General features: G+C 35.3%; 1 protein-coding gene across 2 annotated transcripts in view; it reads right to left on the reverse strand.

The window, feature by feature from the left end:
- The window catches only part of aadat (aminoadipate aminotransferase), a 20024-nt gene extending 4486 nt beyond the window's left edge, over positions 1-15538 (reverse strand). For both annotated transcript variants that reach the window (XM_073908021.1, XM_073908022.1), the window contains exons 1-11: positions 15503-15538; positions 12468-12538; positions 12175-12343; positions 7237-7369; positions 4961-5035; positions 4681-4875; positions 3306-3371; positions 3100-3182; positions 1654-1750; positions 1513-1574; positions 1233-1297 (exon numbers count right to left, since the gene is read on the reverse strand). In XM_073908021.1, the coding sequence (XP_073764122.1) occupies positions 1233-1297; positions 1513-1574; positions 1654-1750; positions 3100-3182; positions 3306-3371; positions 4681-4875; positions 4961-5035; positions 7237-7369; positions 12175-12343; positions 12468-12534 (1012 nt within the window). In that variant the 5' untranslated portion in view covers positions 12535-12538; positions 15503-15538. The remainder of the gene's footprint in view (positions 1-1232; positions 1298-1512; positions 1575-1653; positions 1751-3099; positions 3183-3305; positions 3372-4680; positions 4876-4960; positions 5036-7236; positions 7370-12174; positions 12344-12467; positions 12539-15502) is intronic.
- Between the last annotated feature and the right edge of the window lie 662 nt (positions 15539-16200).

The raw sequence follows: 16200 nt of genomic DNA on the forward strand, positions 1-16200 counted from the left end.
TACACTTGACTTGTTAAAAAAAAAAATAGATACAGTTAAAGTCAGAATTATTAGCCCCCTTGAAATATTCGCCCCCGTTTATATTTTCCCTAATTTCTGTTTAACAGAGCAGATTTTTCTCAACACATTTCTAATCATAATAGTTTTAATACACCAAAGAACTTTATGAAAGGACCGTAACAAATTCACATTCACGCAAACAATTCACAATAAATGTTCAAATGTTTATCTGCCTCCTAAAGTCTTTCTGGTAGAAACATGGTTATCAACAATGGTGAAAGCAAAGTTCCTCAACATTGGCTTGGTTTGATGTGTATGAAATGGTTAATAACAATTTGAAACAAAATAAAAAATTACAAATTATATATATATGTAAACAAACAAACACACATATATGAATATACACATATATGCATACAGAAACCTGTAAATAAATATAAAAAACTATATACAGTTGATGGCAGAATTATTAGTCCCCCTATTTTTTCCCCCTAATATTTGTTTAACTGAGTTTTTTTTTATGCATTTCTAAACATTTTATTAACTCATCTCTAATAACTGATTTATTTTATCTTTGCCATGATGACAGTAAATAATATTTTTCAAGACACTCTATACAGCTTAAAGTGACATTTAAAGGCTTAACTAGGTTAATTAGGTTAACTAGGCAGGTTAGGGTAATTAGGCAAGTTATTCTATAATGATGGTTTGTTCTGTAGACAGTCTATAAATAAATATAGCTTAAAGGGCTATTAATATTGACCCTAAAATGGTGTTTAAAAAATCAAAAACTGCTTTTATTCTAGCCAAAATAAAACTAATAAGACTTTCTCCAGAAGAAAAAATATTATCAGACACACTGTGAAAATGTCCTTGCTCTGTTAAACATCATTTGGGAAATATTGGAAAAGGATTAAACACAGGAGGGTAAATAATTTTGAATATAATAAAAAATCTAATTTTTCTGTCTGATATTTGGCTCCAGTTTATCAGCAACTGAAGATTTTGTTCTCTTTGATTTATTGGACAGAAACGCTGCTTTATTTGCGAATGTTTTATGCGACATTTAAGTTTTAAAAAGTGCATAAATCTAGCATGTTCGGATGGAAGCATAGCTATTATATATTGGGTTGAACTTCATCTACGTAAAGCTGCTTTGACACAATCTACATTGCAAAACAATAGAAAATAAAGATGAATTGAGTTGAGTTGTAACAATGTGCGAGTCGAACCTTTGAGCCATCTGTCCGCTGAGGAGAGCATGGCGTTTCTCTGAGACCTGTAAAACTCAATCACACTGAGAGAGAGGAAAAGCACACATCAGCCAGAAACACAACTCAACACACACTCATGTGAAACAGTTTGCATGACATCTCACAGCGTGTCTGTTTATTAAACAAACTGGAAGTTAACAGGGTGCCATAACTTCTTCACATGACTGCAACTCAATTGATCCTCTCCAATAAACTCAATATAACTGGAGCATGACAAAGTCAGAAATCAGCCGCTCACCTGTCGATGTGTTTGAGAAAACCGTCTTGACCCCAGTTGTGGAGGAGCTGAGAGACTATGAGCTGAACGCACACACACACATACACACAATCACAATCAAAATTCACAATGTTTATTTTGCTAGGGTGGAGGATAGTAAACCTGTGTGAAGGTGCTGGTGTGCATGGTGGAGGCCTGGATGTGAAGAACCACTCGATCCACCAACGGCTTTGGGCCTGTGACAAAACCAATCCGCAAGCTGAAAAATAAAAACACACACCACACATAAACACACTCAACAATGAGTCGAGATACACAACAAAACAATTTACAAACTGAGAAAAGATTAAAGCACTATATAACTATCACTGGCCACTTTAATAGGTACACCTTACTAGTACCGGGTTGGACCCCTTTTTTGCCTTCAGAACTGCCTTAATCCTTCATGGCACAGATTCAACAAGATACTGGATATATTCACCAGAGATTTTGCTCTATATTGACATGACAGCATCATGCAGTTGCTGCAGATTTGTCGGCTGCACATTCATGATGCCAATTTTCTCGTTTCACCACATCCCAAAGGTGCTCTATTGGATTAAGATCTGGTGACTGTGGAGGCCATTTGAGTACAGTGAACTCATTGTCATGTTCAAGAAACCAGTCTGAGATGATTCTCAGGTGGACAGGTGTACTTAAAAAAGTGGCTAGTAAGTATAAATAAATAAATGGATGGATGGATGGATGGATGGATGGATGGATGGATGGATAGAACGGACGGAAGGATAGATAGATGGACAGACGGGCGGACTGTCCGAGATATGAACAAAAGCAAGTGATGACCAATAATTATTTGCTAGAAATAAAAACAGCAGTGGGAAAGGAGGAAAGTTTGTTAAAAAATTTGAAAAAAAAAAACCTGAGGGATAAGTTTATTTATGCCTAAATAAATCATAGCAAAAGTGGAGACTCAGGTACACAATTACAGAATATGTTTTTCCACCAGTCATAGCTTTTACACTAACGTATGTAATTGGATCGTATTTGTAATACATCTGTATTTTTTTAGTAAGTGTACTTTTTATTTTTTGCTTTTATCCCTGCCATAATAAAAATATATTTGTAGAGCAACTCATGTTTTCTTGTGATTAATATTGTAATAAACTTTAAAAGGCAAAACTGTCAGAGATATGGACAAAAGCAAGTGATGCATCAAAGTTTGATTAAAAAAATCGTAAAGGTTTTAAAAAATTTTATGTAATGTAGCGAAGTAAGAGTAATGATTTTTCTCTAATAATAGTAAAAGTACACATATTTAAATGTACTCAAAAAGTACACGTTACCCAATAATTTTACTCAAGTAAATGTAACTCGTTACTACCCACCTCTGGAGATAGATAGGTAGATAGGTAGATGGACGGACGGACAGACGGACGGACAGACAGACAGACAGACAGACAGACGGACAGACAGACAGACGGACAGACAGACAGACAGACAGACAGACAGACAGACAGACAGACAGACAGACAGATAGATAGACAGATGCACATAAACACACATTGTGCCTCTATAGTATACAGGGGTACTGTAAACACACACACTCACCCTGATGACAGAATCTTGGAGAAGGAGTCTGTTCGCAGCACACGTCCATCCTCGTCCATGGAGAGAAATGTAGGAGCCCACGGCTGGACGACAGCAGAAACCAAAGCGTTATCTTATCACAGCTGCAATACTGACACTATCAAGAGCTTAAACAAACCACTAAACAAACACATCAAGCCATAAAAATCACACACACACACACTCACTTTCTGAAACTGCAGGAAGTAATACGGGTCGTCCTCAATGATGAGCATGTCGTATTTCCTCGCAAGCTGCAAGTTAAACACATGGTCAAATCACAAGCACATTTCTGGGCATGCAAATATAGAAAGTATATGTTTAACTGGGCCACAATTATTAGTGGGTGATGCAGTTAAGCCCCACCTCTGTAGTCACACTATTGGTTGAGAGCAAACTGGCACGTTCATAAGCAGAACCACATCAGATTAAATACTATAGTTCATGTGTTACCATAGCAACTATAAAATTACCACAACAGATTAAATACTACAGTTGTTGTGTTACCATAGCAACTATAGAATTACCACAACAGATTAAATACTACAGTTGTTGTGTTACCATAGCAACTATAGAATTACAACAACAGATTAAATACTACAGTTGTTGTGTTACCATAGCAACTATAGAATTACCACAACAGATTAAATACTACAGTTGTTGTGTTACCATAGCAACTATAGAATTACCACAACAGATTAAATACTACATTTGTTGTGTTACCATAGCAACTATAGTATTACCACAACAGATTAAATACTACAGTTGTTGTGTTACCATAGCAACTATAGAATTACCACAACAGATTAAATACTATAGTTTATGTGTTACCATAGCAACTATAAAATTACCACAACAGATTATATACTATAGTTCATGTGTTACCATAGCAAATATAAAATTACCACAACATATTAAATACTACAGTTGTTGTGTACCATAGCAACTATAGAATTACAACAACAGATTAAATACTACAGTTGTTGTGTTACCATAGCAACTATAGAATTACCACAACAGATTAAATACTATAGTTCATGTGTTACCATAGCAACTATAAAATTACCACAACATATTAAATAATACAGTTGTTGTGTTACCATAGCAACTATAGAATTACAACAACAGATTAAATACTACAGCTGTTGTGTTACCATAGCAACTATAGAATTACCACAACAGATTAAATACTACAGCTGTTGTGTTACCATAGCAACTATAGAATTACCACAACAGATTAAATACTACAGCTGTTGTGTTACCAGAGCAACTATAGAATTACCACAACAGATTAAATACTACAGTTGTTGTGTTACCATAGCAACTATAGAATTACCACAACAGATTAAATACTTCAGTTGTGTTACTATAGCAACTATAAAATTACCACTGCAAATTAAATACCACAGTTGTGTTACCATAGCAACTTTAGAATTACCAGATTAATTAATAGATTTTACTACAATAAGGGTCAAAAACGAAAGTATTCACACATAACTACAGTATTTTTCACATAAGCAAACTCAGTAATAAATGCATGCATGCATCCCAATGTCTGCTGACCTCATAGACCTTCTGCTTCCTCTCGTGGGTCATGGAGGCTCCGGTAGGGTTTCCTCCATTGGGGATGGTGTACAAGACTCTGGGCTTGCGTTCATCTGCAGGGTCCCAAACCTCCAGGATCTTCTGCAGGGCTTCAGGGATCATGCCGTGCTGATCACTCGACACGTTGATGATGTTACAACCCAACGGCTGGAGCTGAAAATACAAACAGAGATGAGGAGAATCACCTTTAGCAGGACAGTCGAGAGATCAGAGCACAGGCAGAGAGGGAGGATCATACGGCCGCCAGCGTTCCTGAGTACGTGGGAGCATCCAGGAGGACATTATCACCACAGCTGACCAGCATCTCGAAAATCTAAAAGACACAAACAAGAGGATGAGTAGGATTGATTTGAAACTCTCTTAAAAAAACAAAGCTGAATTGCCTACATGACAAATTATTTTAAAGTACTTGTGAAATCAAAATTTAAGAAGTGGTTACCATAACTAGTATAGAGAACAACCATCTGGTATTAAAAACTAGCCTACAGCACCATCTAGTGTTAAAATCTATTCTAGAGCACATCTGCTGTTAAAAACTAGCCTAGAGTGAAATCTGCTTTAAAAACTAGCTTAAAGTGCTGTCTGCTTTTAAAAACTAGCTTAGAGCGCCGTCTGTTGTTAAAAACTAGCCTAGAGCACCATTTGTTGTTAAAAACTAGCATAGAGTGCCATCTGTTGTCTAAAAGCTAGCCTAGAGTGCCGTCTGCTTTTAAAAACTACCCTAGAGCAACATCTGCTGTTAAGAGCTAGCCTAGAGCACCGTTTGCTGTTAAAAACTAACCTAGAATGCCGTCTGCTGCTGAAAACTAGCCTAGAGTGCCATATGCTGTTAAAACCTAGCCTAGAGCGCCACCTATTGTTTAAAAGCTTTCCTAGAGGACAGTCTGCTGTCAATAATTAGCCTAGAGCGCCATCTGCTGTTAAAAACTAGCATAGAGTGCCGTCTGATGTTAAACCCTAGCCTAGAGCGCCAGCAGTTGTTTAAAAGCTAGCCTAGAGCAAAGTCTGCTGTCAATAATTAGCCTAGAGCGTCATCTGATGTTAAAACCAAGCCTAGAGCGCTACCTGTTGTCTAAAAGCTAGCCTACAGCACAGTCTGCTGTCAATAATTAGCATTAGAGCACCATCTGCTGTTAAAAATAGCCTAGAGCGCCATCTGCTGTTAAAAACTAGCCTAGAGCTTCACCTATTGTTTTAAAAACTAGCCTAGAGCACCATCTGCTGTTAAAATCTAGCCTAGAGCATCACCTGCTGTTAAAAACTAGCCTAGAGCACCATCTGCATTAAAAACTAGATTAAAGTGCTGTCTGCTGTTAAAAACATAGCTTAAAGCGCCATCTGTTGTTTAAAAGCTAGTCTATATCACCATCTGTTGTTAAAATCTAGCCTAGAGCACCATCTGTTGTTAAAAACTAGCATAGAGTGCCATCTGTAAAAGCTAGCCTAGAGTGCCATCTGCTTTTAAAAACTACCCTAGGGTGCCACTTGTTGCTTTAAAACTACCCTAGAGCAAAATCTGTTTTCAAGAGCTAGCCTAGAGTGCCGTCTGCTTTTAAAAACTACCCTAGAGTGCCACTTGTTGCTTTAAAAATACCCTAGAGCAACATCTGCTGTTAAGAGCTAGCCTAGAGCGCTGTCCGCTGTTAAAAACTAGCCTAGAGTGCCATATGCTGTTAAAATCTAGCATATAGCGCCACCTGTTGTTTTTAAAGCTAGCCTAGAGCGCAGTATGCAGTCAATAATTAGCCTAGAGTGCCGTCTGATGTTAAACCCTAGCCTAGAGCGCCACCTGTTGTTTAAAAACAAGCCTAGTGCAATCTGCTGTTATAAGCTACCCTACAGTTTAATCTGTTGTTAAAAACTAGAATAGAGCACCACTTATTGTTTAAGTTAGCTTAGAGTGCCGTCTGCTGTTAAAACTAGCTTAGAGCGGCATCAATTGTTTAAAAGCTAGCCGAGAGCGCAGTCTCCTTTTAAAAAATTTGTCTAGAGTGCCACTTGTTGTTAAAAAACTACCCTAGAGCGCCATCTGCTGTTAAGAGCTAGCCTAGAGCACCGTTCGCTGTTAAAAACTAGCCTAGAGCGCCACCTGTTGTTTAAAAGCTAGCCTAGAGCGCCACATATTGTTTAAAAGCTAGCCTAGAGCGCAGTCTGCTGTTAAAAACTAGCCTAGAGCGCCACCTGTTGTTTAAAAGCTAGCCTAGAGCGCCACATATTGTTTAAAAGCTAGCCTAGAGCGCAGTCTGCTGTTAAAAACTAGCCTAGAGCGCCACCTGTTGTTTAAAAGCTAGCCTAGAGCGCCACATATTGTTTAAAAGCTAGCCTAGAGCGCAGTCTGCTGTTAAAAACTAGTGTAGAGCGCCATCTGCAGTTTAAAACTAACCCTTGAATTGATTCAAATTAGAGTAATGATGCAATTTGGAAATCTCAGAATGGATTTGCCTCCACATCTCTAATAAAGATGCACCCAATCAGACTGATCTCCTGGTGTTCCTCGTGCTGTGTGTGATGTACCTTGCAGAGGCCCTCCTGACTGCCGGTGGTCACACACATCTCCATCTGCCCTCTATCTGCACTGAAGGAGGCTGTAGGAGGATTGTGAAGACTCTTCTGCAGATCCTTCATCCACGACAGCAGCTCTGGAATACTGCAAACACACACATTAAACATTACATCACCTGCAGGACACTATTATACATTAGCATTATTATTATACATTGTTAGCCCCTCTGTATATTTTTCCTTCATTTTTGTTTAACGGAGAGAAGATTTTTTTTTTGTTCAACACATTTCTAAACAAAATAGTTTTAATAAGTCATCTCTAATAACTGATTTATTTTATCTTTGTCATAATGACAGCGCATAATATTTGATTAGATATTCTTCAAGATAATGGTATTGTGCAAATTAGGCACAATTTAAAGGTGCAGTATGTAAGTTTGACACCCAGTGGTTAAACTAGGTATTGCACTCCTGGTTCAAAACACATTTTCACTCAGTCCCTCTTCTGACGACTCCAAGCAAGTGCAGGTTGCCAGATTGACAACACCAACAGAAGCATGCCTGACTAGCGAGCCTAAAACGTGTCCTAACTAACGGCATCAGCACACGATAGAAGGAATATTTTCCATATTAAAAGGAGTTTTTATCCTAACCAACACCTGAAATGTATATTTTATAAACGACTTCTATTTCTTGCAGCTGAACAAGAGGATAAACTATAATAAGCACCTCAGGTACACCTCATATGCTTTATCCAGTGCAAAATGCTAATAATTTGTTAATAATTTGAGTTTGAATGCCATTTTGAATGACATTTATTGCCATACTACTGAAAGCAGCAGCAGATAGTTCACCTCAGATCTTGAAAATAAAATAAACCATTTTAAATGTAACTTCAGAGTCAGTGTAAGCCAGCAAATATGTCATTCAGCATGTACATTTAATGATGTTAAACAGGGTTAAATAAGTATTAATTAGATTATGAGTCTTACTATTTCACTAGAGTGCAGCGAGTGCTCTATTCTGTGCTTCTGAATGGCTGTGTTTACATTTCTGTCTTGTTTCTTCTGGTGCAAACAGGCAAACTGCTTATCACTGCAAATCTCTTCACGTTGCTTGTTGTTAGAATACAGGGTTATAATGTAACCTGGTCACCTAACGTTCACATTTGTAATATTTATACTATCTGAATGTTTCTTAAATATCTGCAAACATATTATGGTATTTTTATGCTTTAGAAAAGTAAAAAAAAACTTACATACAGCAACTTTAAAGGTTTAACTAGCTTAATTAGGAGAGTTAGGGTAATTAGGCAAGTCATAACGATTGACATAAAATCATAAAAAATTTTTTTTATTAAACTGCTTTTATTCTAGTGGAAATAAAACAAGTAAGACTTTAACAGGGAGAAAAAATTTTATAGAAAATACTGTGGAAAAATAAAATAATAAATAAATTATAAATAAAAGTGCTAGTATTAAAAGTATACACACACACACACATATATATATATATATATATATATATATATATATACATACATATATGTATACACATATATATATATATATATACACACACACACACACAATTTATAAAAATATAAGTATTTTAGATGATTCTTCAGAATGACTGAAGGCAATAGAAACAATCAGATCCAACAAAAGAGTAATATTATTATCTAAGTGCTAGTCTTAGATATATCTACAGTTGAAACTAAACGTTTACATACACTGTATAAAAAGGCACATAACCATTTAAAAAAAAAAGTCAGATGTTAATGTTACTAAACTTTTTCTCTTTTAGGTAAGTTAGAACTATCAAATGTGTTTCTGTTCTGCTTAATAGTAGAATAATGAGAGAGAGATTTTTTAGAGAAATTGTTATAATTTTTCTTGAAAGTCAAGTTTACATACAATAAAATTATTCTGCCTCTGAAAAAGCTCAGATGATGGTGTCAGGGTTTTGGAAGTTTCTGATTGGCTGACTGAAAACATTTGAGTTAATTGGAGGCTCCACTGTAGAATAGTATTTAAGGTAAACCTCAAACACGCTGCTTGCTTGTGTGACAACATGGGAAAATCAACAAGCCAGAATCAACAAAAAAGCCAGATTACAATTTGCTGAATTACACTGGGAAACAGAATAATAATGGACACATGTCCTGTGATCTGATGGAACAAAGATTGAACTGTTTGGCCATAATGCCCAGTGTTACATTTGGAGGACAAAGGGGAAAGCTTGCAAGCCTAGAAACACCATCCCAACTGTGAAGTATGGGGACAGCATCATGTTGTGGGGCTGTTTTGCTGCAGGAGGGACTGGTCCACTTCACAGCATAGATGGCATCATGAAGAAAAAACATTATGTAGAAACACTGAAGCAACATCTCAAGACATCAGCCAGGAAATTAAAACTTGGCCACAAATGGGTCTTCCACACAGACCATGATCCTAAGCATACTGCCAAATGAGTTCAAATGGTCTTTAAGGACAACAGAGTGAATGTTTTGGAGTGGCCATCACAAAGCCCTGATCTCAATCCTATAGAAAATTTGTGGGCAGAGTTGAAAAAGCTTGTGCGAGCAAGACAGCCAACAAATCTGACTCAGTTACACCAATTCTGTCAGGAGGAATGGGCCAAATTTCCTGCAAACTATTGTGAGAAGCTTCTGGAAGGATATCCAAAACATTTGACATTTTATTTGATTTTGACACAATATTTGATTTTGTACAGTTTAAAAGCAAAGCTAAAAAAATACCAATGAAATGTATGTTAACTGTTGACTGTCTAGAAATTAATACAAAATGATCTCATTATTCTGGCATGTAGCAAATGTAAATCATTTAGGTAATCCTGACGGACCTAAAATAGTAAACGTTTAGTATAATTTACTATCAGACATTTTTTTAAAAATGGTAATTTTCCTTTTTTAGAGTGTAAACTTCTGGTTTCAACTGTAATGCTGATGATAAACAGAGAAACTTTGAGCAATACGGCAATAGAGTGATGTTGCTTGACTACTTTCCTCTTGAGAATGGGCAACAAAATTGTATTTGGATCCGGTTGCCCTAATTAGTTGCCCTGTGGCTCACATGGTTGCCCCTTGATGATATAATTTCCCAAAGTTGCCCGGCAACATTGCTCTAGTCTAAAAGTTGCCCTGTGTACAGTACAGCATCATCAGCACAACACATTACAAAGAGGAAAGGTTTCATAGAATAGGATGGAACTGAATAGAATGAATTTCTGCATCACCATATGGGGCATAAGAACAGGACGTGTGTTTGGAAGAAATAATGTGTTTGGTTTCTTGACCACACTTCGTTATTATTGTTCATTTATTTGTTAAATAGACAGTTTAGAAACAAATCTTTGAGCTTAAGAAACAAAATTAAATATGTCAGCTGATTGATGTCTTCAGTGGAGTGCGTACAACAGTTTCCCTATCCACGAAAGTAAAGGAGTAAAGAGTAAAAGTGGAGTAAAGAAAAAGCAAAGAGGCTGAATGGAGGAGGCTCATTCTTTATCCTTGTGCTGCAGATGCTCTGTTTAACTGTTTTCTTGCTAGTGAAGCGTTCAGTTTTTACACTTACAAAGTCCGCCATGTAAGTAGCAAATGTGCCAACACAACTGAGGGAATGGGAGGGAATGAGAGTCTGATTGGTTTAATGCAGGTTATGCTCAAAACACACGCGTAACTAATTAAGAGAACAAGCACTATCCCGTTAGACCATGGCACCATCCTTGACCATTGACCATTTTACCATCCTTAAACTACCAATGTGGATTCGGACACACCCTGAGTGCTTTAGACTTTGTGCATAGATCGTTAAAATAGAGCTCAATGGAATAGAATGGAACGGAAAGAAATTGAATAGAAGGATACAATTATTCATGTTCTTTTCGGCTCAGTCCCTTTATTAATCTGGGGTCCCTTTATTAATCTGTGTGCGTATTTGACCATGTAAGTGGCTTTTGTATAATTTAGGTTTACTTAAGTGCTCATATGTTTCATGTTTACCATATTTTCTGTTTAGATATGTACTTTGTTGGTAGACTAAATCATTGTATTTCTGTTATTTCCTTACTGACTACTGACACACTGTATTTCTGTTATTTTCTTGCAGAAAACCACACACACTCACCGACACACACGCATATACACACAGACACACACACAAGCACACACATACACACCTTTCCTCCTGAGTACAAAACATTGTAGACATGTAATAAACACAACTAAATGGAGTGACTAGACTGGACCTCTGTTCTTACCGACAGCACCACTGGCTTCAAGCTAGCTACCTAAACAGTTCCGTCCTATCCCTTTTCAAGTTGCAACCCATCACTGGGAAACACCCATACACACACATTCACACACATATACTACAGACAACTTAGCCAACCCAATTCACCACATGTTTTTGTACTTGTGGGGGAAACCAAAGCACCTGGACGAAACCCACACCAACACGGGGAGAGTACATATTGAAACAAAAAAGAACAGAACCGAATGGAACAGAATAGAACAGGAAGAAATGGAATAGAATACAATAGAATAGATTGGAACAGAGAAAAATAGAACAGAATGAAACAAAATGAAATAGAGCGTAACAAAATAGAACAGAAGAATATAAAGTGTACAGTAAGTGTCAGCCAATAATGTTCTGAGGAAAAACCTGCACAACTCAAGCTTCTGAAAGACAAATACATGTGAAGTATTGACTTTAGATGACGCTGTGCAGAGGCAGTGGATGTTTTGTAATACACCACACAAACACAAACACATCACACATGTTGGTTTTGGTGGTTTATGAGGACTCTCCATAGGTGTAAACCCCACCTATTTCTCTAAACCCAACCCTCAAAGAAAACCTGTTGCAAACAAACAAACACACACACACACGCACACAAAAGTAAAGCACAAAAAGATAAGTGTGTGACCCGTATGAGCCGGAGTACTGCAGCGCTCTCTTCATCAGCGTGTGGTCCAGCAGCAGAGCATCTCCACCCCTCACAGTGATACTGGCCGACTGGAAGGGGAAGGTGTTCGGGTTCGGGGCTCCTCCGGCCAGAGAGATCAGAGATGGAGGAGAGCGCTGCTGGAGCTCCGCTGGGTCAGAAAAACAGCACAGACATCAGACACGCATCATCTTTGACATCATAATGCAGATGAGCATCAGACACGCATCATCTCTGACATCATAATGAAGAGTAATAATGAATGTCAGACTCACTCAGCAGGCGGATGGCGGAGGGTTTTCTGGCTGCGCTCACAGCTGTTAGAAAGCGAGCGTAATTCATGCTTCTGGTGGGATGAAGACGGACAACAGGTCGTGATTCAATAGACAAGGCAAAGAAAACGGATCATTAAAGATTCAATAAAACATTTTAAGGGGATGACTATTATACATAACTACATAAATAACTAAAAGTAATAAATAAATAAACTAATTAAATATAAAAAAAAGAAATAAAGTAATAAAAGATTAAATGTAAGACAATTAAATAATATAAAATAATAAACTAATATTAAGCTCATTTAACATTCCCTAAAAGCACAAATATTTTTTGGATCATTAAAAAGTCATCATTAAACAAACAATAAATCTAATAAATAAATAAACAAAATAAAAAAATCTAAAACATAAAAAAATATTAAACTAATTTACCATTACACCAAAACTCAAGAAATGTCACTATAAATTATCAAATAAATAAATAAAGTATATATATATATATATATATATATATATATATATATATATATATATATATATATATATATATATATATATATATATACACACACAAGTTTTAGAAACAACAAATAATAACTTCACTTCTAGTTGATCATTTGGTATCAGAATTGGCTCATATGAAAGGCAAAGGCCTCTAGATTATGCTTATTTTACCAAAATAAAATATGATCATGCCTTGACTTTTAATGATTTCATTAGGACAGTAAGGTCTGACTCTGCTTAGGCAAAAGTCTTGTCACAGAAATAATGTCCAGTATAGAATATAAAGTCATGCTGCAGTGGAAACAGAATGAATATTGTGTCTGACTCCATCATGAGCTAGGAGGACTGCATCCACACATCTCTGACATGACTCAAATCACTAATTAATAAAGTCATCTGGAATGGCAAAGACAGCAGGACTCCCAGAGTTCATCTAGAGTCTTTGGATTCATCTTCGTTGCCGCCTCCTCCATCTTACCCCAGACATGCTCAATAATGTTCATGTCTGGTGACTGGGCTGGCCAATCCTGGAGCAGCTTGACCTTCTTTGCTTTCAGGAGCTTTGATGTGGAGGCTGAAGTATGAGAAGGAGCACTATCCTGCTGTAGAATTTGCCCTCTCCTGTGGTTTGTAATGTAATGGGCAGCACTAATGTCTTGATACCTCAGGCTGTTGATGTCACCATCCACTCTGCAGATCTCTCGCACGCCCCCATACTGAATGTAACCCCAAACCATGATTTTGTCTTCACCAAACTTGACTGATTTCTATGAGAATCTTGGGTCCATAAGGATTCCAGTAGTTCTTCTGCAGTATTTGTGATGATTGGGATGCAGCTCAACAGATGATTCATCAGAGAAATCCACCTTCTGCCACTTTTCCAAATGATCAACTAAAAGTCAAGTTATTATTTGTTGCTCTTACATTAGATTCACGACAAGACTTGAGTCAGGTAGTGTACAAATAAATAAATAAATAAAATATATATATATATATATATATATATATATATATATATATATATATATATATATATATATATATATATATATATATATATCCCTTTACTACTACATTTACACATAAACTAGTAAAAAATTACAAATGACTAAAAAAACATATATTTGCTTTTGATGTAATCTACACTTTTAATTAAATAAAACTGATCACTCATTTTAAAAATAGTTTACAAATTATGTAAATAAACTGCATTCCCATTCATTTAGAAAATAAAAATAATAGTGTTTGGCAAAGATTAAATCGCGATTTATAGCATCCAACATAAACTTTTGTTTTGACATAATATAGATGTGTGAATTATTTATATATATATATATATATATATATATATATATATATATATATATATATATATATATATAATGTATATGTGATATAAATAAAAGTGAATTGTAGCACGCATTTTAAATAAAAAAAAACAATCAGGAGTGAAGAAATGTGAATTACAAATAAAGAAAGATACAGAAAGATTTTATGTGATGAATAAATCTCATTTAAATCTTTTTCAATGTGTATTTTTAAAATTCACAATATCCTAAAAACCTCTATTTTGAAATAGAAATGTGCAGTCTAACATGTGAAGTCCTGAAAAAGTGATTTATTAAATGTAATAAGTGAACTGTACATAACCTTTGATGAAACATGATCTTTTTAAAAGTGTCCAAAGCTCATTAAAGGCTCACTGATATACAGAAGTAGGTTAAACATTACTAAATAAACTGCGAAAGCATTACATTTGAACTGTTATTATAATATAATTATAATATTTATTTAATTATATATATAAGTGTTTATAATGATATTTTAGAAATACACAAAGCAACAGGATTTTATTGTGCAACAAAAAGCACATATGGAACAAAAACATAATAAATAAATAAAAAATAGCTCTTTGTGTACCAAACTAAATTAATCCTGACACTTTAATAAAATAAAATCGGTCACACTCTGTTTTGATGGTCTGTTTGTTGAATTTAAGCTACATTGCATTGGTATTACATACCTAATTCTCATTGGATTATATGTAGACTGTTAGGTTAAGGTTATGTGCTTTCAAAGTTTCTTATAGTCAGTTAAATGTCTGTTGAATGTCCTTTACGCAGATATTAAGCAGACAGTCTACTAATACTCAACTGGACCATCAAAATAAAGTGTTACCATAAAAACTCTATTAAATTAATTCATTATGAATAAATATTACACAATATTATTGTCATTGTTATATTAACTGGTTAATTTCGTCATCTAGAAAACATTTAGTTCATACTCAAATATAAATGTATATGTGCGTAAATTAAATGTGCTTTCCCTGCAGTGGCTCCAGCTGAAGTTCAGCTCAACCAAACGTCAAAACAAATCCAACACGAGCGTGAAAACAAACCAACACAAACACAACAGAGAAGACACTCATATATCACACTAAATGACAAAACACCATTGTACGACCTTGTAAAAACAGCACACACTTTACAAGCATTTTTAAGCCACTTCTAAAGCACATTACTGACCCGTAGCTTCCTTTACCGGTGACCTTCTTCCGCAATGAACTCTGGGCTCTGTAGTTTCGCTTGAACGACAAATGTGATTGGCCCAGCCGTCACACGTGACATCGCCGTTTAAATATATAAGTTTAAAAATAGATTAAAACGATTAATGTTTATCCTATCTCATTTTTACTTAAAATGTTTACGAAATAGTATTTTTCTGTTCTAAAAGTGCATTTTCTTTGTATATAAATTGAATGTTTTGAAAATTAATAATATATCTGTATGTAAATTGATGAATATGTGCCACTGATCTACAATTGAGATTCTAAATATAGGTTAGATCAGTGTTATGTACCCTATTTTTCCATTTATTTATTCATTTAATAATATATTTGTTCTTTCTTCTCGTTTAATCCTTGTTTTTTAAGTATATTAAATAATTTTTGCTATATAATAAAACTGTACATTATTGTTTTAGCCAATAAAGCATTAAAAACAGATTTTAAAATAATTACATTTTAAACTCTTACTAAGTAATTGACTAGCATTTACATAATATAAAGTAGGCCTAATTATATAGTAACTATGTACAAACAGTATTTATTAAATAAAAATAATACATTTTGAGGAAAAAATATATTATTATCTAAAGTATAACACTAATAACTATATAAGCTTTCATTCATGTGATTGTATATGACTATTTATACCTGGTGCTA

This window comes from Danio rerio, chromosome 7 (genome assembly GCF_049306965.1).
Source record: "Danio rerio strain Tuebingen ecotype United States chromosome 7, GRCz12tu, whole genome shotgun sequence".
Classification (NCBI taxonomy): Eukaryota; Metazoa; Chordata; class Actinopteri; order Cypriniformes; family Danionidae; genus Danio; species Danio rerio.